The following is a 22,865-nucleotide window of genomic DNA, read 5'->3' on the forward strand; positions in this document are numbered from 1 at the left end:
CTCCCTCGTTCTTAGGGAATGAAAGAGAGAGAGGCGACAGCTACTTCTAAGCCCTAAAATAAGGCTTGATTTGGACCACGGACGAGGAGTGAAGTATCTCCTGTTCCAACGTGATGTGGAGCTGGACAGCAGCCCTGGCCTTCCCAAACCAGGCAGAGAGTCAGCCGAGACCAAGATGGGAAGGAGGGCAGTGGAAAGGAAGAGGAGGGCAGGAGAAATGACAGGCACAGGAAGGCTTCGCACCTGCATGAGGAGGTCTCCAGGGACCACTCAGCCCCTGAACCTGCCTGACCCAGCTCACCTCCCCTCTGCTGAGTCCCCAGAGACGGGCAGCTCCTGCTTTCAAAGCTGCCTGTTCTGACGGTGGACAGCCTGACCTTCGGAAAGTTCTTCTGCACACTGAGCTGAACTCTTACTACTTCTAGACCTGGGAGTCTCAGAACAGTCTACTCCATCGCTTCCCACGACCGCCCCTTGCTGTCCTCAGAGTCTGCGCTCCTCCCAGCTAATCAGCTCTGGTTCCATCAGCCACCCACGGCTTTCCTTTGAACGGGTTCTCCTTGGGGGTAGTGAGAAAAGAGAGGCTGTGTCGCTTTCTCATTACCTGTTAATGTCACCTCATCTCAGCCGGGGGCTTGAGCCCCAGTTACTGTCACGGAGGGAGCAATTCCCTTCCCTGCCAACTATACCCCTCACTTCCTTCCAAGTGCATGTTGTGAGTTGTTTCAAGTTAACAAACTCAACTTAAGGGACATGAAACGAGGAGATGAGCACCACAGGTGACATGCCTATCGGAGCCAGGCAGGAGGCAGAGGCGGGGTGCTTGGAGACAGTGACACTAGTTTCTTGCCTGCTAAGATGGCTCCGAATCAGGGAGCACTCGGCGGTCCCTCTAGCAGGGCAAATACAGGACAGAGGCTGACATCTCCACTTCGACAGACCACGGCTCCAACCCCAAGCTAAGCACAGCCAAGTGCGAGGCCAGCTCTCTCTCGGCAGCCCTGCGAGGCAGTGGGGCCATCCTGACACACAGCTTCCTGTCTCGGGGAAGAGGAAGGGCAGAGATGCCAAAGGCAGGGATGCTGCCCGGACCCCTGCTGGGCTCCATCCACCATCGCTGACCCTGCCTGGGCTGACCCTGCCTGCAGGTACCCGGGGCCACGAAGGCATTGCAGTGATCGCTGCAGCCTCTCCTGCCACTAGGGGTCAGGTCAGACCAATGCATTAACTATCCACAGTCCCTCAAAGGCTGGGAAAAATTAACCTGAACACTCCCTGCTTGCTGTCACAGCTGGCTGGGTGGCCTTCTTCCCCTTGGTCCTCTGGCCACTTTTCTACAATGAGGTCATCAGAGGGCTGGGCTAACTGGGTGTTTCCCAAATGTGGCACCCACGTGCTTTTGTCCACATCATGTGGATACATCAAGTATTGTCACTTTTTCTTCTCACTGCATTATGGACCAATTAAAAACCTCATCAACAGCTGGCCATGACTGAGAATGGCATTTGGTCAACACCTCTAGGCTATTGCCGAGTGAGTGATGTACAGCTGGCTCCTTCATCAAGAAAAATGCTCTCGCAAGACTCCCAGGAGGACTATGTTCGCAGACCCCCAACACCAGTGGTCCCATGGACCGCATTTGCAGCGTCAACTTCCTATCTGACCTATTTATTCCATACAAATGTCTTTTAATTGGGAGTTATCACTGCAAAAGTCTAGCCTGTATAATTGGAAATATTTTTTTAGATCATCTAAGTGAAAATGCAAACTTCAAAAGTATTTGTAGAACTAGCAGATTCCTGAGAATATCTCCCAGCAGCTCAGTCTGAAAGTAGGTCTAGATGTCCATAAACCAACTGTTCTGAGTCTTGTGGAAGAAAAGCTTCCGTTACAGCCAGGAGAAGCGAAGCCAGGTGTGAAGAACGGCTCCGCGTGTGAAGCGCCAGGCAGCGCAGCCTAGGGCAGTGGGGGTCTGCTTCTCGGATACAGACGGGGGTGACATGCTTTGGGAAGAGGCGAGGGAAGGGGTGGCTGCGATGGCTTTTGGCTCTGGGGACTCTCCCTTAGGTTCCCATCTGCCTGTGAGATGAGAACGTTGACAGGAAGGAGATAAGACACACCACTTTCCCTCCTGGAGTCATTTCAGGTACCAGTCCTTTCCAGAGGGATCCAGTGGAGGTCTGGGCGAACCCCACAGGGAATGCCGATAATTCTGATACCATGGCACCCCCCAAGATGCCCATGACGAAATAGCAAAACTAGAGATGGTGGCCGGGGCTGGGCCACAGGCCCTGCCTAAGCATCAGAGTCCCCCCGGCCCAGGCCACTGGGCTCTGGGCGGTTGAGCCTGGCCTGCCCCCAGCTCGGGCCTCCATGCTCGGGAGATGGGAGGGCAGTGATGAAAGGGACAGGGAGAAGGAGCGTGAGTTCCCCGGCTGGGGGGAGGAAAAGCTGATCACAACTGTCAGCTCTGTGCGAGTGACTGTGACAGTGCCCTCCCCCGCCCCATGTGCTGCCTTGGAGACAGGTGAAAGCAGAAGATGAAGCAGATCTGTCTTCAACCTACAGTTTTGGGGATTTAGGTTTGAGAAGAGTTCCCTGGATTATTGGACCATGACAAAGTCCTGAAGAATCTCCTCTCTTGGAAATCCCCCAGGAACATGTCAGACCCCCGGGAGTCCAACACAGATCAACTGCCACTCCTGCCAGAGGCAGGGGACTGAACACAATGGCCTCGGGCCACTCTCCTTTGGACCTGCAACTCCCTTCTCCACTGGGCACCAGGGGAAGAGCGTCCAGAGCTTACAAGCTTCACGAGGATATAAAAATCCTTGAAACCTAAAAAAACAATCATTAATTCCAAAATACTGAAAGAAATCTGCAAAACTCAAAGCAACAAATGCTTCATTAAATGTCTACAAAATATAACATTATGTTAACTAGTTGACTATAGTTCAACTCTTACATGAAAATTACATTTACTGTGGGACAGTGAACGTTTTCCTACGCTTGGTATGAGCAGGGCGGAGCCTGCAGATGTAAGAGTCTAGAGCCCACCAAGGTCTTTACACGGCCCCACTCACCTGCCTTCCCCAGACCCAACCCCGTTTCCTATTCTACCACGTCTCACATCACCCTCCCTCGGCTGGGCGGTCCGACCTGGCTCCCCCTTTCCTCTCCTGCTCCTCTTCTCTTTCATCCCTCTTCCGTCCTGATCTCTCAGTTGCTATTTCACCCTGGCTGCCACTGTCCGTCAGACTGAAACAGATGCCCCAGGAATCTCCCACCAGCCTGGACAAGCAGTCGGCTCCTCCTCCCGCCCCTGGAAGGAATCTCGGCAGCCGGCCCTGACTAGGCCAGCAGAGCCGTGCCCTGCTCTCTGCGGTCCAGACGGGCAGTTGAGGGACTGACCCCAGGTCTGCCCAGGCCGAGGCCAGCGTGGGTGGAATCTTAATTGATCGGAAACTGGGAGGTGGTAGCACATAGCTGCTAAGGGTACAGGCTCAGGAATCTGGTAGACCTGGATTCGACTCCATCTGCTGGGTGACAAATTATTTTGTCTCTTTGAGTCTTAGTTTTTTTACATGTGAAACTCTATTCATAATTATTAAAACTGGGTATCAATTATTATACCAAAATTATTATACCCGTAATAATAGCTTTCCCATAGACACTGAGGGCAGTTGTGAGGCTTAAGATGGGACAACGTGTGCGAAGCTTTCCCTTTATGCAAAATAATAACAGCTCACACTTCCGAGCACTTATTGGCAATGTGCATTTTTCCAGGCATTATGTCAACGAATTCTCAGAGCAACTCTGTATGACAGAGGTCCTATTTATCATCCTCTCTTGTTGACAAACAACTGTAGCTTAGAGACTTTAAAGACCATGCCCAGGATGAAACAGAGCTAGGATGTGAATGCAGATCTAACCCTAACCCTACACACACTGCTCCCAAATGGAAGCTTCATAAATCACTCTCTAACACGCAACCCAGCAGAACGCTGACCTAAGAATCAGAAACAAGGCTCTACCTCTAAGGTGTCAGGTCTTGAACAGTCCTGTGGCTTCTCTCAGCCCGTCCCCCGTGTGTTAACGGAAATAACAAGACCTGTTCAGTCAGCTACATGGTATTACACCCAGGCTCAAATCAGACGCCAGATATATGTGTTGTGAGGACCGAAAGGACTCAGCAAGCATGAGATGATAAACCTTCCATACCCCACGCCAGTTCAGGATTCGAGCTCCACTTGAATACTTCCAGGGACAGGGAGCTCACTGCTTCCTTTAGCAGCTCCTTCTGGTTTGAGAGTTCTTCCCTTTCCAAGGGCCAAAAGAACCTGCCTGGCCCAGCCAGGTCCTCTAATGCCCTGCCACCTGGGAAGAGTCATTGCAAGCACCCACACCAGCTACTAAAGACCCCTAAGGCTTGTGTCCTTGCTCTGTCATTCTGCCCGGGGCTCCCCGACCGCGGAAGGAGGCAGATGAAAGCCACAGTGTTCTTGGTTCACTCTGGCTCCTCTCCTGGAGTTGACCCCTTGCCTGTCCCTGCTTATCAGACTCCGGGGCCAGGGGGAGATCAGCCGATCGAGGAAGGACATGAAGGAATCTGGAGACACTGCTGGCTGCTCCGACCCTGCACACTTCCTGGCACTCCTGCCCTTTGCAAACACCTGCCATGCCCCTACTGGTCCTGTCACCTCTGGCTGCCACATGGGCCCTGGGATTGGGATCCCATGGACCTCAGACCGCTTCCTTTCTCTGCCCCACCCCACCCTACCACAGCAACCCCCAGTCACACTTGTGCCTCTACCTTGAAAGACTCCAGGAATCCCCCGTGGCCCCCGTTCTCGAACTTGTCCTCCTCTGGGCCCAGTCCCAGCATGGCCTGCGTGTGGGCGTGCAGCTCGTCGTGAAGGTTGTCCAGGAGGGCAGCCCTGGTCCGATCCTAGGCAGGAAGAGGATGGGGGAAGACAGTGGAGGAGCTGGCATGGAGGGCAGAGACGTGCCTCTCCTCGTGGGCTCCTGACACCTCACCTGAGGGCTACTGTTCTGCCCAGCCCACCCTGGCGACAGTGGGGACTCACAGCCAGGCTGAGCTCACGCTCACACATGCTTGCACTTAACACTAGGGCTCCAGCCTGGCCTCCCGCTCTCAGCCCTGGGCCATCCCATCCCTCCCACGGCTCTACCCTGGTGAATCCCAGCCCAGATCTCTGCCCACACCACATCCACACGCCCAACTGCCCACTGCTCCCCTCTACCCAGATGTCCGTCCAGGGCCAGCTCTAGGGACACCATTCACACAGGCCAGGACCAACCCTTTCAGCACCCCAGCCTTTGCAGGCACCCCTGGATCAGCCAGTCCTAACAGAACTGTTTCCCAGTCATCCCCCTGTCACCAAAGAGCCCAAGCCAAAGGCCTAAGAGTCACTCTACAATCCCACTTCCCCCAACCCTTGCATCCAGGAGTCCATCAAGTCTTCCCGACCCTAACCCTAAATTATTCCCTCCTGCACGGTATAAGGCTTCATCATCTGCCCTGGACTCCTACCAACAGCTTCTAACTGGCCACCTGCCCGCATCTCCTCCCCTTCCATTCATCCTCCCACCACTGTCAGAATAATCCCTGTAATATGCAAATCAAACACGTCACTCTCCTGCCTAAGAACTTTATTAGTATCCAACCCCTCTAGCTCAAAGCCCTCTTCATCTGACCCAACCCACATCTCCAGCCGAGTCTCCCACCATCCCAGCCCCCACGAGTCCCTCTCTCAGGCCACACCAAACCCTCAGCAGCTCCCTCACCAAGTCAGGCTCTGACTCTGCCTGGCCTTTCCTCATGCTGCTTCCCATGCTGGAATAACCCTCCCCACTCTTTCCTCCTGGCAAAAGGCTCAGCAGCCCCTCAATATTTAGCAGCTCAAGAGCCACCTCCTCCTAGAAGCCCTCCCTGAACACAGCCTCAGTCCCCCACAGGCAGAAGCAGTCACTATCTTCCAAGCAGTGCTGGCACAACATGCTGCAATTGTCCCTTCAGTAATGGCCCCCTCCCACCAGCCTGCGAGCTCTCTAAGGGCAGAAACCATCTCACTTATCCCTGCATCCCAGGCAACAGAACAGGGCCTGGCTCACAGTAAGTGCTCAATAAATGACTGGTGAATGGTTGACTAGACCTGAAGCCTGGATGGAGTTTCCACAAGAAGAAAGAGTCTCTGTATCATAATAGGGCCGAGGGCTCGGAGGGGCAAACATAGCGCTTCCACCCTGAACAGCCCTCAAGAACACAGCCCCGAGAGAGGCTGGCTGACCGGCGGCCCGAGGGCAGGAGGAAAACCTTTAGAAACCGCACGCTCACCTCCAGCTTTGCAAACTTGTCGGACTTGCAGCAAGCGTTCTCTGCATTGGTGAGCTTGGTCAGCAGAAATTCCCTGAACTCCGGGCCCTGGAACAGACAAGATGGCCCGGAACTCTCCCACCTCCAGCTGGGGCCAGAGGGCTTCAGCCATACTGACAGGTAGACAGAACAAGGGGTCTTGGGGAGCCCCTGAAAGGTCCCTTCTGAGATTTAATCATTTCTAGCCCAGGCCAAGCCCACCTGCTAACATGCCCACTTGGGAACCAGGTTTCCTGGTCCTGGGAAATCAACCCTCCACGGTGGCACTTCCATGACTGGAGGCAATTCTTGCCCAAGGCTCCTGGGACTACGGCTGCGGTCCCCAGGCCCCAGGCCGTGGACCAGTATCAATCTGTGGCCTACTAGGAACCAGGCCACACAGCAGGAGGTGCGAGCGGTGGGTGAGTGAGCAAAGCTTCGTCTGTATTTACAGCCGCTCTCCATCGCTCGCATCACTGCATAAACTCTGCCTCCTGTCAGATCAGCAGTGGCGTTAGATTCCCATAGGAGCACAAGCCCCACTGTAAACCGCACATGCGAGAGATCTGGGCTGTGCGCTTCTTATGAGAATCTGATGCTTGACGATCTGAGGTGGAGCTGAGGCGGTGAGGCTGGCACTGGGGAGCAGCTGCAAATACAGATTATCATTAGCACAGAGGTTTGAATGCACAATAAATGTAATGTGCTTGAATCATCCCAAAACCATCTCCCTCCCCTACCCCTGTCCATGGGACAATTGTCTTCCATGTAACCAGTCCCTGGGGCCAAAAAGGTTGGGGACCACTGGACTAGAACATTGGATAAAAACCCTTCTTTTAGCAGAAAGGGAACCCCAGCATCAAACACCTCAACAAATGGCCCTGTGCTGGGCCAGACTGGTGGCATGGGGGCAGGGAGAGATTCCAACTAAGGAGACTCCCCTAAAACCTGCAAAGGGGTCTCCCCAATGTTCCCAGACACTGCCAGTCAAGTATCGAAACCTGCGGTCTTGGATGTGAGAGGAACAGGAAGGAGAATGTCTCACCTTCTGGAAAACAGGGGGGCTGGGCAGAGGTGGGCCAAAGGCAGGCACGTCTTCCCGCGCAGTGACAGAGACCTGAATGAAACAGTCACCATGTGGGTCGGGGGTTGGGGGGAGAGATGAGTGCTGCCCCTGGGGGAGCCACACATCTCACAGCAAATCTGCTCACCTTCTCCCTCCTCCCCTCCCAGGACACAAACGAAATGCCCCTGTGAGCATCGCCCACAGGCCCTGAGCCACCGTTCCTGGAAGTGGGGCTGGGCAGTGCAGCGCCATCCGCATCCTCTCCTCTGTGTCCCTGAGGGCCAGAGCAAGTTTGGCAAGATGACTGCACAGGGCTAGGACCCCAATTATAATGCAGTACAAGTGCCCGGGAGATGTCATCTCATTACCTCGCTTGACTGTGACACTAATCCTACAGAGAAGGCACAGTGAGAATTCCTATCCCTGATGAGGAAACAGATGCCCAGAGACACACAGAGAGTCCTCCCAAAGTCGCGCAAGTGATTAGCAACTGAGAGGAAGAGAATCCAAACCTCTCCCAGCCCAGCTCAGGGTTCTTTCTCCACCACTCTGACGCCCAAGCCTGGCCATACGTCAGAATCGCTTCAAGTGTTTAAAAAATAAATACTGACTGCATGGCCTCCACCGCAAACCTAACGAGTCGGAAGTTCTAGGCTCCTGAGTGTGTTAGGGAGCCCTGGCCCCACACACGGGGTCAGCCAGGCTGGGTAAGGCTTGAACTAATGGAGCTCAGGGCCCAGGCTGGGAATTGGGGATGGGGGCCCATCCCGGCTCCGGGTGGAGTGCACACCTCTGGCCAACCCTGGTGAGGCCCGAACTCGGAGACACCCAGGTGCTCTGCACGGGGGTCTCCCAGGCTTGGGACAGGCTCCACGCTTCCACCCCTCTCTGCACGGAGGTGCCCTGGTTTCACCTGCTCTCAGCCCACGAGGCTGCAGGGCTCCCAGGAGACTGCCCTCTCCTTTCCCCCAGCGTCTGCTGACGTGAGCCTGGCCCTGGCGTGCCGCCAGCCTCCCCGGCCTGTGAAGTAGGCCAGATGCAGAGAGTTTGCCAGACTGGGTGAGCAGGCAGCTCGGAGCCAAGCCAAGGCAAGGCCCTGCCAGGGTCCGGAGGGGAAACAGAGTGGGAGAGAGCAGGTCGACTCGGGCTTTCTCTCCCCAGGGTCCCAAGCTCAAGGCCATCTGCAAAGGCCCAAACTGCAGCACCCAGTGTCAGGAAATGGTGTGTGTTCGGCTGACATGATTCCTGGCTCGGCTCCAACTCCTGAACACAGTTCCTACCACCACCCACCACGCACCAGTGGCCCAAGTCAAGAATTCCACCCACAGAGCCAGAATTTGGGGTGGGGGTTGGTGGGAAGGCTGCTGAGAGGCTGCCACCTGCAGGCACCTGGGACGAAGGACAGAGGGCAAGCCCAGTCTCTCCTTCCCAGCCCGACTGTCCCTTCCTTCCCAGGCTGCATTAGAGTGTCTGTGCTGACTGGTAAGTGGCTTCAGACACGCTCTTCAATCCATCCCGGTCTCCCGGCCAGACAGCCGCCGTGTCGGAAACGCAGGGGCAGGATCCTTCCTCGTGCTGTCCATTTATCTTCTGTCCTCACGGAGCTCCCTCTCCTGACCCTGTTCCGACAAGGCGGCTAGGCCTTTGTTCCCTCCCCTTGGGGACATCTGGGCTGCTGGGCTGAAAGCAGAAGTTGCCTGAACGCAACCTCACCTTCCTGTTTTCTAAATTCAGTGAGGGCCTCCCAGCAAGGGCTCAGAGGGCGGCAGACAGGGGCAGGTGACTCTGGGGAAGGGCATCTTCTAGGCTGGAAAGCGGAAGGAGCTTGGGGTGTGAGTCATAGGATGCAGCAGAAGCCTCAGAGGGCTCGAAACCTGTCAGAGTCCCCTCGCCCCAGTGTGGCCTGGAGGCTTGGGGGACCACGGAGGGCACAGGAGTGACAGATGAGTCGTTATGGGAAAGAGGAGGGGCTGCAAAGACAGCCCCCCCCAATCCCGCAGCACAGAAACCTGCGTGGCACTTCAGGAGTGGGGGCAAGGTGACCCCAGAAAGGGAGAACGGGGAGTCCCAGTGGTGGCTGAGCTGGAACTTCCTTCCAGTCTGGCAGGATGAGGACCAAACTTGTTTCTGAGAAATAATCCAGTGTGACGTTCCTTGCACACCCAGGCCTGCGGAGTGAGTTTCCCATGTGCTCCGATGGCTTGGGGACGAAGACCACAGGCAGACCCGGCTCCCTGGCCCTGTGGCCTCGGGCCTTCAGTGAGTGAAGCTCTCAGCCCCAGTTTCCTCCCTATAAGACAAGGCTAACGAGAGGACCTGCCTTACCAGGGGCTTGTTAGGATTCAAGAAAATCGTGCTCCTCAGGGCCTGGCACGTGCCTGGCAGCAGCACCCAGCAAGGATAACCATCACCAGCCGGGGTTTTCGTACCTTCCCTGCTAACCTGCCCCTAAGAAAGGGCACCTGAAATATGCAGAGTCCCCCAACCGCTCTGTAACCCACACACACCCCAACACTCCTTCTCGACTACTCCTCCCTCCCCTCCCACAGGACGTCAGGGCGGAAGGAGCCCACAGGTGGTCTGCTCCAACTTCCTCCCTTCACACAGAAGGAAACAGAGGTGCAGACGGGGAAGGAACTGGCCCAAGGCCACACAGCAGACGCAGGGCCGGGACCCGATGCCCAGGCCGCCAAGTCCTTCCATAGAAAGGAAGGACCCCATCCTGCCCCTTTCTTCTTTCCTGCTGCTTGGGGCACTGCTCAGCCCCTGAGGAAGTCTCACCCTCCTCTGCCACAGCCCCTAAGCCCGCAGGGGTCAGCTAAGGTCCTGTCTCACCCAGACCCCCTGCGGGATCTGACCAGGTCCTCCTGGCGGTCTGCCCCTTACCTGGGTGCCGCTGGGGCTGTGGATGGACAGCGCTTTGGGAACACCTTGGAAGCTGCTCTCCCCACCTGCCCTCTGCCTCCCTGCCCCAGTCACGTGTCTTGCCTTCCAGCTGCAGTGTCTGCCTGGCAGGTGGAGTCCTTCAAGTTCCCACACCTGGGACTCAGCCTGCTCTTCCTGGGGTCCCTGCTTCTTGCCACCTCTCGGAGGACAGTGCTTTGTCCTGGACCTCAGACTATGGCTTGGAAGACTTCTAGCATCAAAGCTGGAGGGGCTGGGGGAGGTGCTTTTTTGGATCTCTGATTTTTCTCTGCATGGGCGCACCATTCCACTAAGGTCTTGGGAACACGGAGAAGTTAGCTGAGATCCACCTCCTATTAGGAATGAAAAGCAAACGCTAAACGTCCACAAGAGGCCTCATCCTGCTAGCAGACAAGCCACACGCAGATGACAGCCTGGCAGGCCTGGGAGCCCTCCCATCTCACAGCTTTATTTCTGGGATCCTTCTCAGCAGCGCCACTGCTTCCACTGGCTATTAAAAGAACCAGTCGGCTATTTGGCTGAAGTGCACTCACTGGCTCCTCCGTCCGGTATCTGGGGTCAGGAAGGCCTTGAAGGCTGATCCTGCATGTGGCCTCCAGCTGCCCCGCCCCAGCATCGCGCCTGGCACACGGTAGGCGCCGAATGAATCGACTTGCTTCCACCAGCAAATTAATCCAGCAGCTATTCGAAGTGAATGCCCATTTCGGTCAAAGCGGGTGATCTCAAGGAAACACCCACACCGTGCTTCTCCAAATTTTCAGCTGGAATTGTCCGATGCCAGAGGAGCACACGGATGAACATGGGCATGTAAAGGAATCAGCTCACCTCAATAGGAGTGTTGCTGTGTTTTCTATTTTTATTTTTTTGATAATTCACATTTGGTTTTAAAAGTTGATGTGAATTTTGCACTTAATACATCTGGGCTGAAGCGCTGCGGCATAGTGAACTCCAGGAATCGGCACTGGCCTAAGTTACTACCTAGGAAACATTTCCAGGCCTCACTGTTTCCCATGAGCAGAGACGGCTCATTTTTCTTCTCCCTTAGAACAATGGTTCCTGATATCTGGTGGAGCAGGGAGCCCTTTGAGAACTTGAGTTATGATCTCTCTTCCCGGGAAACACAAAACCTCAGCATTTTGCACATATCTGCAGGGGGTTCAGAGACTGCCCAACCCTAAGCTTGGCCTATCTCCCTGGGTCCCATGCCCCCAAACCACTGTGATGCAGAGACACTGTTGCCCACGAGGTTTAGACTGTTTCTGGTGGAGAGAGAAGGAGGGAGGGATGAGCAACGCGGCCACCGGGATTGGGGTGGGGGAGGGGAGGAGCAGCAAGAAAAGTGGGCTGTGCTCTCTTGGTCTCATCTGCACTAGTGAGGATTTTGAGCCAAACCACTTGCTGGTCAGGACACTTAGACCCAGACGACCGCATCCTGCCTCCCTGGAAAGTCATTAAGATCAGTCATTTGTCCAGAACAGCCAGATCAGGGGCTCGCCCAGTGGCCAGGGCCTACCAGGCCCCCATCTTCACCCCTCTCACCATAAAACCTTTCTCCCTTTTCTTTCTTCCCTTTGTTATCACTCTTCCTCCTCTCCCCTTTCCTCATAGTCCTCTCCACTCTTCTCACTCTGTAGCAAAGTCATTTCCAGATTCCAAACACAACACTCAAGGCTTCTCAACCCTTGAGTCAGATGCCGTCGAGCCTGGGGACAGCAAGATGGATCAGATGACCTCAGAAGGTGCTCTCCACCAAGAGCCTAGCTCCAAATCCCAGCAACCTGGGAACTCATGGAAAAATCTGTTACTGCTGAGAACCAGTGTCCTTAGATATCACTGAATCCACAAAGTACGGCGAGGTGTCTGGACTCACCACTTCCTTCAACCAGGCTTTCTCCTTACCTTGTAGGATGGGGTCTCTGTGCCCGGGGTCTCAGCCTGCACAACAATGTAGGCATGTAAGAAATTGGAGGCAATCATGTCTGGGACAAACGGTGTATTTTCTTCTTGGAAGATGATGGCCACAATATCATTCCCAATGTGTCTCTTTCTCTGGAGCTAAACAAAAAGTGTTTAATTGTTATGAGCCAGTTAGCAACATCTCCAAAACAGAATAGGTCTGTACAGGAAATTCCTCGTCATTTTACCTTTATACATAAACCCTGCAACTCTGAGACCGAGCTCTCCAGGGAGCTGCTTCTTTCAATCTTCAGAAGCCACCAAAAAGAAAAAACATGGGGGAGGCGCTCAAGTTGTTAGGTAGAGGCTAGCAAGCATTTTACCAAGCTCTACAGGGCACAGAGCCCTGACTCGGAACCTGGGGAGAATATTTAAAAGGTGAGGCTGGGTCTTACCCTGGTAGAGCCTGTAACTGATCCGGGAGAAAGAAAAACAGAAAAACCAGCTGGCAAGCGCTAAATCAGTTGCTGCACGTGAAGTGCCTGACAGCTCTGGGGACAGGACGGTGAAGTTAGAGGGCCCAGTAGCAACCGAAGAGGACTTCCTGGAAGAGGAGATGGGGGGACGGGTCTTGATGGAAATGTGGATGAGAGGGATTAGGGGGTGGATCACTCTACCGGAGGGGAGAAGAGCCATGCTGAGAGAGGTGCTAGTCACACGGCTTGGTGGAGGTGGGGTGGAGGGGGAACCCAACCTCGACTCAGTATCCCAAGCAGCGCCAGGTCCTTTTGCACGTGATCCCAGCCACCAAGCACCCACTGTGTGTCAGGAACCATGCTGGGCTGACCATGCCTGACTTTGAATGTTAAACCTCTCCTGTGCACACACCCTGGCTAGGTGCCTGCCTATGCATTTGTTCCTTTATTAAGCACCTACTGCACGCAGGCCCTACACTCAGCCCTTTCACCTTGAGTTTCTCATTTACTGAGCACCTGCTATACACCCAGCACCGTGCTGGGCACTTTTACACAAATTACCTCACTCACTCCACACACATCATCCCATTTCTCAGGAGGAAAAAATTAGTATTTAATCAGTTCCTGCCAAGAGCCACGCTCTGTGCCAAGGTATACTTCCCAACCGACACCTGTGAGATGGAAAAGCCCCCGACAGAACAAGCCGCAGCCCGGGCGGGGGCAGCAGGTAAGAGGGGCCTGCAGGGAGCCGAGAGACTGAAGGTGAAACGCTAAGACAAAAGCCACTTTGAATACAAAAGGAATCTTTCTCCCATTTGTTTCTGGAACATTCAGTAGTTATTTTAGAGCCAAATCATAATCTCATTTGCCAACTTCCTTTTTTCCTAAGAAGCCAGGGACTATGTTTACAACTTTACATCTGTCCTGCCTCCCCGGTTCCCTGCTCAGAAACAAACAGGTCAGAGTTTGGGCAAAGGCCCACCTGCCTACCTTATTTTCCCAGAGATTGAAAAGAGATAACATGTGGGATGGGGCAAACGGTGCTGCAACCACCCGGGGTCGGCGGCCGGTTTCGGGAGAGCCAGGCCTCCCTGGGGATGCGGGGCTGTTAGAGCAGCCGATTGGGGGGAGAGCAAGGAAACGCTGCAATCAGAGGGCTCATCCAGCCGTCCCTGGCCGAGGTGAAGGCTGAATTCCCACAGGTGTGGTGAGAGATGAGGCTGTGAGACTGGGAAGGTGGGGGTGGGGCCTGGTGGCGATTCTCACACAATGACCAGCTTTGCAATTGCCGGGGCAGGAAGGGGACAAAATGCCAGTGGACCGGACAGTGAACAGCTGTTGTATGGGGAGCTAGCCACGAGTCAGGCATCCTATGAGCCCCACATTCAGAAGGCCATGTAATCCCCACCACCACCCTCTGATGTAGGTGGTATTATCCTCATTTTACAGATGAGAAAAATGGGGCCCCAACGTTAACCAGCTTGCCCAGAGTCACACGCCCCTAATGGGCCAAGCTGACTTCAGGCCCCGTGTGCAGACCCCGCCACGCACTCTACCACCACCCTCCCTGATCAAGGCTCCCAGGCTCTCTCCCTGCACTGCCCCTAATCAACTGGGAAACCTCAAGAAAGTCTCTTAACCACCCTGGGCTGCAGTTTCCCTGACAGTCCAAGTGGGAATAACCACAAGCCCGACCGAGCAGGCTTTGACTGCGCTCCTGGCTCAACACCTGGCCTCCTCACTGTGAAAACGGGGCGGGGGCCGCAGCCCCTCAGGCAGGTCAGAGCAGGAGCGGGCCCTCACCTCATGAGCCCAGGCTCCCACAGCCCTCCCCACCCAGGTTACCTGCTGGGCGTCTCCCTCGGTAAATGGCAGCTTTGTGGAGACGTGAAACATGATCTCCCTGTCCCGGAATGTCGTGTACACTGATTCCACCCCTGTCTGTCCGTGGGTCACATCCAGGCCTCCTCGGAAACTGTCAGCAAAAGAGGGCAGGGGCAGGGGAGGGAACGAGAGTGAGGGAAAGTGGCCGACTTGGTGCCGCCTTCCCAAGGACCTGCAGCGGGGATGCCTGAGAAGACGCGGGGAGCCGAGGGCAGGGCAGCTACGGTGCAGGAAGAGCAGGGAGATGCGCCCTGCAGGCAGACTAGCCCTGGCATTCTACCCATCAATCCACTGTGTGAAAGACAAAGGCGGAACCTCCACTTCAAGCCCTGGCTGTGTCCCCTCCACACCGGATGGTCACGCAGGAAGGGAGGCCGCCCACCCGCAATCCCAGACAAATGCCCATCCCAGATGCCAGCAGCCCCCAAGGCTGGGCACAGGCCTTTGCTCTCCGCAACGCCATGTCTGAGTCCCAAGCCCAGAGCCAGGGCCACCAGCCCCCCTGCTGGATGGCAGGAACCCCACAGGAGAACGCAGAGTCAGGCCGGAGAGGTGACGGGAGCTCGACTTCTACCCAGCGAGGCCCTGATGTGGAGGCCCAACCACAACGCCCAGCTGGGGCTCATCCAGGAAGGTCTTTCTCTGGCTACCTCCTCACAGGCAGGAAAGAAAAGCACTAAGCAACGGGGTGGGCTTCCGGGAGCTGCCCCTCCCTTCTGCCTTTATAGAACACAGCGTGGAGCATAGTCTTCAGCAGGGGGAAGAGAATGCAGATGCAGGTTCCTTTCAGAAAATGAGTCAGATGGACCCTGATGTCAGCCCCCAGCACCACAATACAGCCAGAAAATGCGCTCAGCCTGGCAGGCAGTTGGGTGCTCCGGGTTCTAGACCTGCTTCTGCTGCTAAGTCAACATGTGCCCTTGGGCACATCACTTAACCTCTCTGGGCCTCAGTTTCCTTTCTCCATAAAATAAAGGGATGGGATAGGATTACATGATCTCTGAGGTCCTTCTGGATTTAATGTCCTGTATTTCACCTATTCCAAGACCCACATTTTTTTCACATTATAACACCCCTAAATTCAGGATGGGTCTTATAATGACGGCATCGTGAAGTCAACGAAAGATGATAAAATAAGAACGGTAACAACGACTACCAGTGCACGGCACTAGCTTAAGAGCTTCACGTGCATTATCTATGTTAGTCCCCCAACAACCTTATGGGGTCTGTATTACCTTTACCTCCCTTTTTACAGATGAGGAAACTGAGGCTTACAGAGGTAAAATCAAAGTCATAGAGCTAATAAGCAGTGGGGCTGGGATTTTAACACAGGAGTGACTGACTCCGGACAGCAGTGATGACCTTGAAGTGGGGAGAAGAGGGAGGAAGAAGGAAAGAAAAGAGGAGGAGGAAGAAGGGGAGAGAAGGAAGCAGAGGAAGAAAGCAATCGCTGAACACCTGCTGCATGCCAGGCACCAGTGCTTTCACACATGATGCTAGGAGCGCCTGTTAATTTGGCTGCTGGGGTGGGGAATTCTGGGGCCCTCAGCCACGTGCCAGCCACCAAGCACAGAACAGGCTGGCTGGGTCTGAACTCATCCCAAAAGATGAGTTTTCCTTTGCCAAGGAAAAATCAAGAGCCAGAGTCTTCCAAGCAATAGCCCCAATATTCTATCTTACTGTCCACTTAAAAAAAACCACAGGCTGTTGTATGGATTCCAGCCTGGAAATTGCTATATTTGCATCAACTCTGAACTATCCACTCCTGGTGTGTTATCCAAAGTGGGTCATTTCCACCCCCAAACTGCACAGGGCTCTCTTTCCCAAATGCCTGGCAGGTGAGTGGTAGGGAAGGTGGATTCATTTCACTCCCAGTCTGAGCCAAATGCAATTAAGAAGGCAAATCTGTAGCAATCTCATTGCACATCCTAAGGCCAAATGCCGGATAATCTGCCGTGCTGGATTATTCCTCGGACCACGGAGTCCCCAGGAATGCAGGCCAGTGAATGTTGATCAGATGCGGAAAACAGCCCCTTGTTTCTCGTGTTTTTGACTTTCACACGCTCTCCCTGAGGACTGAGCCGTCGGCCCCTTGACCTTCCTCTTGGGCCTCATCCGTGGAGCTGGAGCCGTCGCTCGGCTAAAACCCACCCTTTGAAGTCCTGCAGTGAGATCGTGTCTCCCAGCAGGTCTAAGAACTCCTTGAAGGCTGGACTCTCCTCGTTGTTCCCAAACAGCTCCTCCTCCAGGGTCTGAAAGAGAAACAGGAACAGGGGCAGGAGTTACAAAAATCCTCCATGATGCCAAGAGAAAAATATGGTTGCCCAGACACCTGGTCCCTTTCTTCCCTTCTCCCTAGCTCTCAACACACCCACCACAGCTGTCCTCAACTGGAGGAAGGAACTAACAGAGCTCGCTCGGCAGAGCTGGATCTTCAGGGCTGGTTAACAAGGGCTTTCTCTTTGAGCAAAGGCTGCTGGTCAGTACAAAAGGCAGAGCTGAGACAAAGAGTTCTCAGACTTGATACCAAAAACATGATCCATACATAAAACATAGATTACTGGACTTCCACCAGAGGGCAAGTCTCAAGCATATACAAAGAACACTCAAAACTCTAAAGTCATCAAAACCACAATGTGATGCCACTTCACCCCCACTGGGATGGCTGCCATGAAAAAGAAAGGATAATAACAAGTGTTGGTGAAGGATGTGGGGAAATCATAATCTTCTCACACAGCTGGTGGGATGTAAAATGACACAGCCACTTTGGAAAACAGTCTGGTGGTTCCTCAAAAGGCTAAAACATAGTGTTACCATATGACCCAGAAATTCCACTCCTAGATCTAGACCCAAGAGAAATAAAAACATATGCCCACACAAAAACTTATACATGAGTAGTAATAGCAGCACTATTCATAATAGCCCAAAAGTAGAAACAACCCAAATATCTCCATCAACTGGTGAATGGATAAACAAAATGTGGTCCATTCATACAGTGGAATATTATTTGGCCATAAATAAGGAATAAAGTACTGATACATGCTATGACATGGATGAATCTTGGAACCATTATGCTCAGTGAAAGAAGGCAGACACAAAAGGCCACATATCATATGATTCCACTTATAAAAGGTCCAGAATAGGCAAATCCATAGAGACAGAAAGTAGATTAGTGGGACTGAAGGGAGTGGGGACGGGGAGTGACTACGAGTGAGTATGGGGTTTCTTAGGGGGATGATGAACATGTTCTGGAGTTAGATAATGGTGATAATTGTACAATTCTGTGGTTATATCACAAACCACTGAATTGAGATATAAATCACATGTTGTTGTGAATTATATGGTATGAGAATTATGCCCCGATAAAGCTGTTATTAAAAATTTTTTTTTTTTTTTTTTTTTTTTGAGACAGAGTCTCACTCTGTTGCCCAGGCTAGAGTGAGTGCCATGGCGTCAGCCTAGCTCACAGCAACCTCAAACTCCTGAGCTCAAGGGATCCTCCTGTCTCAGCCTCCCGAGTAGCTAGGACTACAGGCATGCACCACCATGCCCGGCTAATTTTTTCTATATATATTTTTAGCTGTCCATATAATTTCTTTCTATTTTTAGTAGAGATGGGGTCTCGCTCTTGCTCAGGCTGGTCTCGAACTCCTGAGCTCAAACGATCCGCCCACCTCGGCCTCCCAGAGTGCTAGGATTACAGGCGTGAGCCACCGCGCCCGGCCTGTTATTAAAAATTTTTAACTCAACAGTAAAAAAAAATTCCAACTAGAAAATGGTCAAAAGACATGAACAGACAGTTCACCTAAGAGAATATACAGATGGCAAAAAGCACATGAGAGGACGTCCAACATCATTAGCCACGAGAGAAATGCAAACTAAAACCTTACGGCGGTATCACTCCACATCTATCAGAATGGCTGAAATAAAAAGTAGTGACAACACCAAATGCTGGCAAGGATGTAGAGAAACTGCACCCTCAGAATTGCTGGTGGCAACGACCACTCTAGAAAAGAGTTTGGCAGTTTCTATCAAAATGAAACATATATAAAATTTTTTAAAAACTAAACAAATCATTACTGTACAATTCAGCAACTGTACTCCTAAGCATATATCCCAGAGAAATGAAAACTTATGCTCACACAAAAATCTGTGGAAATTATTCATAACAACTTTATTTATGATAGCCCCAAACTGGGAACAACCTAGATATCCTTCAATGGGTGAGTGTTTAAACAAACTGGGGTACAATTATACCATGGAATGCTACTCAGCGATAAAAAGGAACGAACTGTTGATATACTCAAGAACTTGGATGAATCTTGCGGAGTACAAAAAAGCCAAAAAGTTGTATACTGTATGATTCCATTTATATAAGATTTTTGAAATAACAAAGTTTTAGATTGGAGAACAGATTAGTGGTTGCCAAGGGTTAGGGACTGGAGGGAGGAAGGGAGAGGGAGGCAGAAGGGAGGATGGTTATAAAAGGACAATGCCAGGGACCCCTGCAGCGATGGAATTCTTCTATATCTTGGCTATAGAACCTATACGGATGTTAAAATTATATATAGCAAAATACACACGCACACAATACACACAAATGAGTATGTGGAAAACTGGGGGAAGTCGGAATAAGATCTGTGGATTATATCAATGTCAGTATCCTCGATGTGACATTGTGCTATAGTTTTATAAGATACTACCTTCGGGGAAAACTGGGTAAAGGGCACACAAGATCTCTCTGTATTAGTTTTTTTTTTTTACAATTGTATGTGAATCTGCCAATATCTTTAAAGAGTTTAATATTTTTTAAAAACCAAAGCTGAAAACAGTAGCAAGCTCTATAAACAGCAATAAGCTTCAAACACAACTGCCCTGACTGACTGGCAGGCTCTACCCACGGCGGCAGGCTCTGCAAACAGCTGAAGGCTCTGCAGACACTCACAGACTGCAATGAATGGCTGCAGATGACATAAAGACACGCTGGCCTGCCCGGTCACTTCAAGGAGAAAGTCTCCAACAGCTTATTCTTTAACACCTCCCTAACACCTGCTTTATTACAAAAAAGAGCAGTTTTTTGTAATAAAGAGCTAGAGTCTGGCAGATTTCAATTACTTTATTACTTACAGTATTTCTTTTTAGAATTACCTTCATTTCAAGGTAAGTGATCCTGGTTTTCCAGTTAAGGGTAGTGATATAAAATTTCCTTTTAAATAAATGCATTTAACTTTGAAAAAAAAACTTTTTAAAAAAAACTATTAAGTAATTAAAAGTACAAGTATGATAAGAATGTTAACAGTGGCACATAGTGGAACAAACCATATGACACAGATCCTCGATGTGGTTTGTGAGTGTGTGAAGTTTGGGAAACACTGCTCTCTAGCAGGGGTCAGCAAACTATGGCCCATGGGCCATCTGGCCTGCTGCTTGTTTTTATAAATAAAGTTTTACTGGAACACATCCAGGCCAACACACTTATGTATTGTCTATGGCTGCTTTTGCACTACAAGGGCAGAGTGGAGTGGCCTGTGACAGAGACCCCAAGGCCCACAAAATCTAAAATGCCAGTCCCCAATCTATGGCATGCCATGAAGACCTGCAATTCTATTCAAGAGTCCTGCTTGCCCCAGGTCATGAGGCCAGAGGGTGGGAGATCAGCTGCTTCCAGGCAACCTCCATCTCCTACTAGGAAAACAATTGTGTGTGTGTTCTGGGGCATGTGCCTCTCTTCCAGGATTCATACCCAGCCCGGTATTAGCACTGTCATTATTTTTACACTGGCCTTGAGCTTGACCATGCATTCAGGGCGGGGGTCTTAGTCATCACTGCACCCCAGAGCGCTCAGCAAAGTGCAATACAAACAGGAGAGCTAGGTGAGTCTTATCTATATCCAAACACCAGCATAGGGCTTTTCTGCAACAAATGTTCATGTTAAATGTTCCCCAGCTGTAGGTCTGCAAAACAACAATCTGCCTAGGGGTTTGTTTGGTTTGTTTTTTTTTAAAAGAATTTTATTTTCCTGGCTTTTCCCCCCATAGCAGCATCAGGTACATAAATAACGTACAGATTCCTTCTCAGAGGTAGATAGTTAATGTTCAGTAATTACAACTTTGCTGGAACATTGGACTGTAATCGCCTTATCAGATCTGCTTTGGTAAGTTTCATAAGCAAAGAACTTCAATTAGAGGGGTTATATTAGCAGAGCTGTACAAAATAAAAATGTAATATTTGAAAATAATTAGAGCAGCTACCTGAATCATCTCCCTTAAATTATAAGATTCATCAGTGTTGGTCTTGCAGATCCTAAACTCTTCACCTAATTAGAATATTTTTAAGCAAATGCATGTCTCTTATGGTCTAATATCTTCAGACAAGGAAATCAGGTGTCATCGAGCCAAGAAAGACAGCAACACGTTAAAAAAAACACAGATAATGTCACAAGAGACTACTGACCTGCTATTAGCAGGGCCAAAATTTTTATTCATTCACTAATTCCTGTAACGATTCAATGTATTTATATAAAGTTGACATGCTAGGCTCTCAGATGACACACAGATGAAATGGGTGTGGACCCTTCTCTCAAAGAACCTGGGTGAGAAAACCTCAGTGTGTCTGGCCAATCACTCTGCTTGGGACATTAACAGATGTTCATGATAGGAAAGGGATAGAGAAGATGGGAAGTTTGTGGCCAAATAAGTATAGGAAACAGTTAAGTCTAACAAAATTATAAAGAGTTTACCTTAGGGGTTCTTAGAGCCTTTAAAATGTTCCCACGTAAGTGACAGCCCCTCCCCAAGTCATTTGCTCACAGAGTACATCATCAGACTCATGCCTCATGGAACATACTTTGAGGAACATTATTCTGGCCAACTAACTTCAAAGCAGCATGTGAGTGCTGCAGGAGACAGAGGAGGGCGAACAGTGGCTTGCTGGTTTTAGCAACTGGCTCTCCCAAGGAGGAAAACAGAAACCCTGCTGTTTGCCAATTTCCATGGTGTCAATATTTCCACTACGGCTGATTTTAAGCTACCAACGTGACGTCATCGAACACAAAGTGGGGAAGAGATGTGCATCGTTGGCTCTATCGTTCTACTGAAGTTTGGGGAGAAAAAGCTCATTTCCAGTGGGGAGGATGGTGGGCAAGGAGAGAGTGGCTTGGTCTAATCCGTCTTCCCACACACACACACCCCTAACCTGATTTTTCTTGCAACTGACAGCTCATAGATAGAATCGAACAGAAGCTGAGGTAGCCAGAAAGAATCAGAATTTACTGTATGAAAAACTACATCACTGTTTAAAGGATTTGCAGGCTTTTTTGTAAGTAGTAATCTCCCTTGAAGGTTCTGCCTCCTCCAGTCTAATTCATACTTTGAATGTGACAGTTGTATTCAGAATGTTTGAGGACCTAGTTCAGGGCTCCTGCGCTAGCAGTAGGCAAAAAAAGGAGTCCTCCGTGAGAAACCATAGGATGTCATGACCAGTAGGGACTCATGCTGCTTACCTGCCTGGCTTTTTGATAAATGACCCCAAATTTGAACGTGTTGTTGACATCATGTTCATCATAGGACACAATCATCTGGGAGGCCTGGAAAACATGGGAACAAAAACATCAAGATTGTCCATTAATTAGGAGGCAAAAGAGGAAGCAAATGGAAGGGGACGCACCCATTTAGGTGGAGAATGTACCTCCTGGTATGAAACATCCACACATATGGAGGAAGAGAAAGGGAGAAATAATAAGTAGACAGGATGCAACTCCAAAGGTCTTAGCCAGCTTCCAACACCTGGGCTTCCCCAGGAGTCACCAAACCTCTGTATCATCCATTCCATTCCATCCAGATGTCCCAACCAAGGCTTGGGCACATGAATCCTGCAGGACTCAGGGAACTGACCTTACCCTAGTGTTTTATTTGTGGTGTAAGAAGTAAAGTCAGAATCCCAAAACCGTTCAGCAAGGATGACTCCAGTTCTAATTCCACCTCTAATCAGCAGGATGACTTTGAGCAAGTCACTCCTCCTGCCAGACTTCAATCCCTTAACCATAAGAAGTCTCTAAGAAGACCACTCTAAGGAGGAACACACCCTAATATAACATGCAATAATATGCAAATAAGAAAAGAAAAACCCAACCATTGGGTCTATGTAATTTTTCATTATGCTTCATAGAGCTGATGTCTGGGGTCAGAAACACTAATCTCTAGGGCCAGCTGTGGTGGCTCATGTCTGTAATCTGAGCACTCTG

General features: G+C 51.2%; 1 protein-coding gene across 1 annotated transcript in view; it reads right to left on the bottom strand.

Moving 5' to 3' along the window:
• RAP1GAP2 (RAP1 GTPase activating protein 2) overlaps nucleotides 1-22,865 on the bottom strand; it is a 228,243-nt gene that overhangs the window by 16,456 nt on the left and 188,922 nt on the right. Inside the window, exons 12-18 of the mRNA XM_069483478.1 lie at nucleotides 22,125-22,208; nucleotides 16,775-16,875; nucleotides 14,585-14,714; nucleotides 12,267-12,422; nucleotides 7,422-7,493; nucleotides 6,359-6,445; nucleotides 4,814-4,948 (exon numbers count right to left, since the gene is read on the bottom strand). Of these exons, the coding sequence (XP_069339579.1) occupies nucleotides 4,814-4,948; nucleotides 6,359-6,445; nucleotides 7,422-7,493; nucleotides 12,267-12,422; nucleotides 14,585-14,714; nucleotides 16,775-16,875; nucleotides 22,125-22,208 (765 nt within the window). The remainder of the gene's footprint in view (nucleotides 1-4,813; nucleotides 4,949-6,358; nucleotides 6,446-7,421; nucleotides 7,494-12,266; nucleotides 12,423-14,584; nucleotides 14,715-16,774; nucleotides 16,876-22,124; nucleotides 22,209-22,865) is intronic.

Source organism: Eulemur rufifrons, chromosome 9 (assembly GCF_041146395.1).
Source record: "Eulemur rufifrons isolate Redbay chromosome 9, OSU_ERuf_1, whole genome shotgun sequence".
Lineage (NCBI taxonomy): Eukaryota > Metazoa > Chordata > Mammalia > Primates > Lemuridae > Eulemur > Eulemur rufifrons.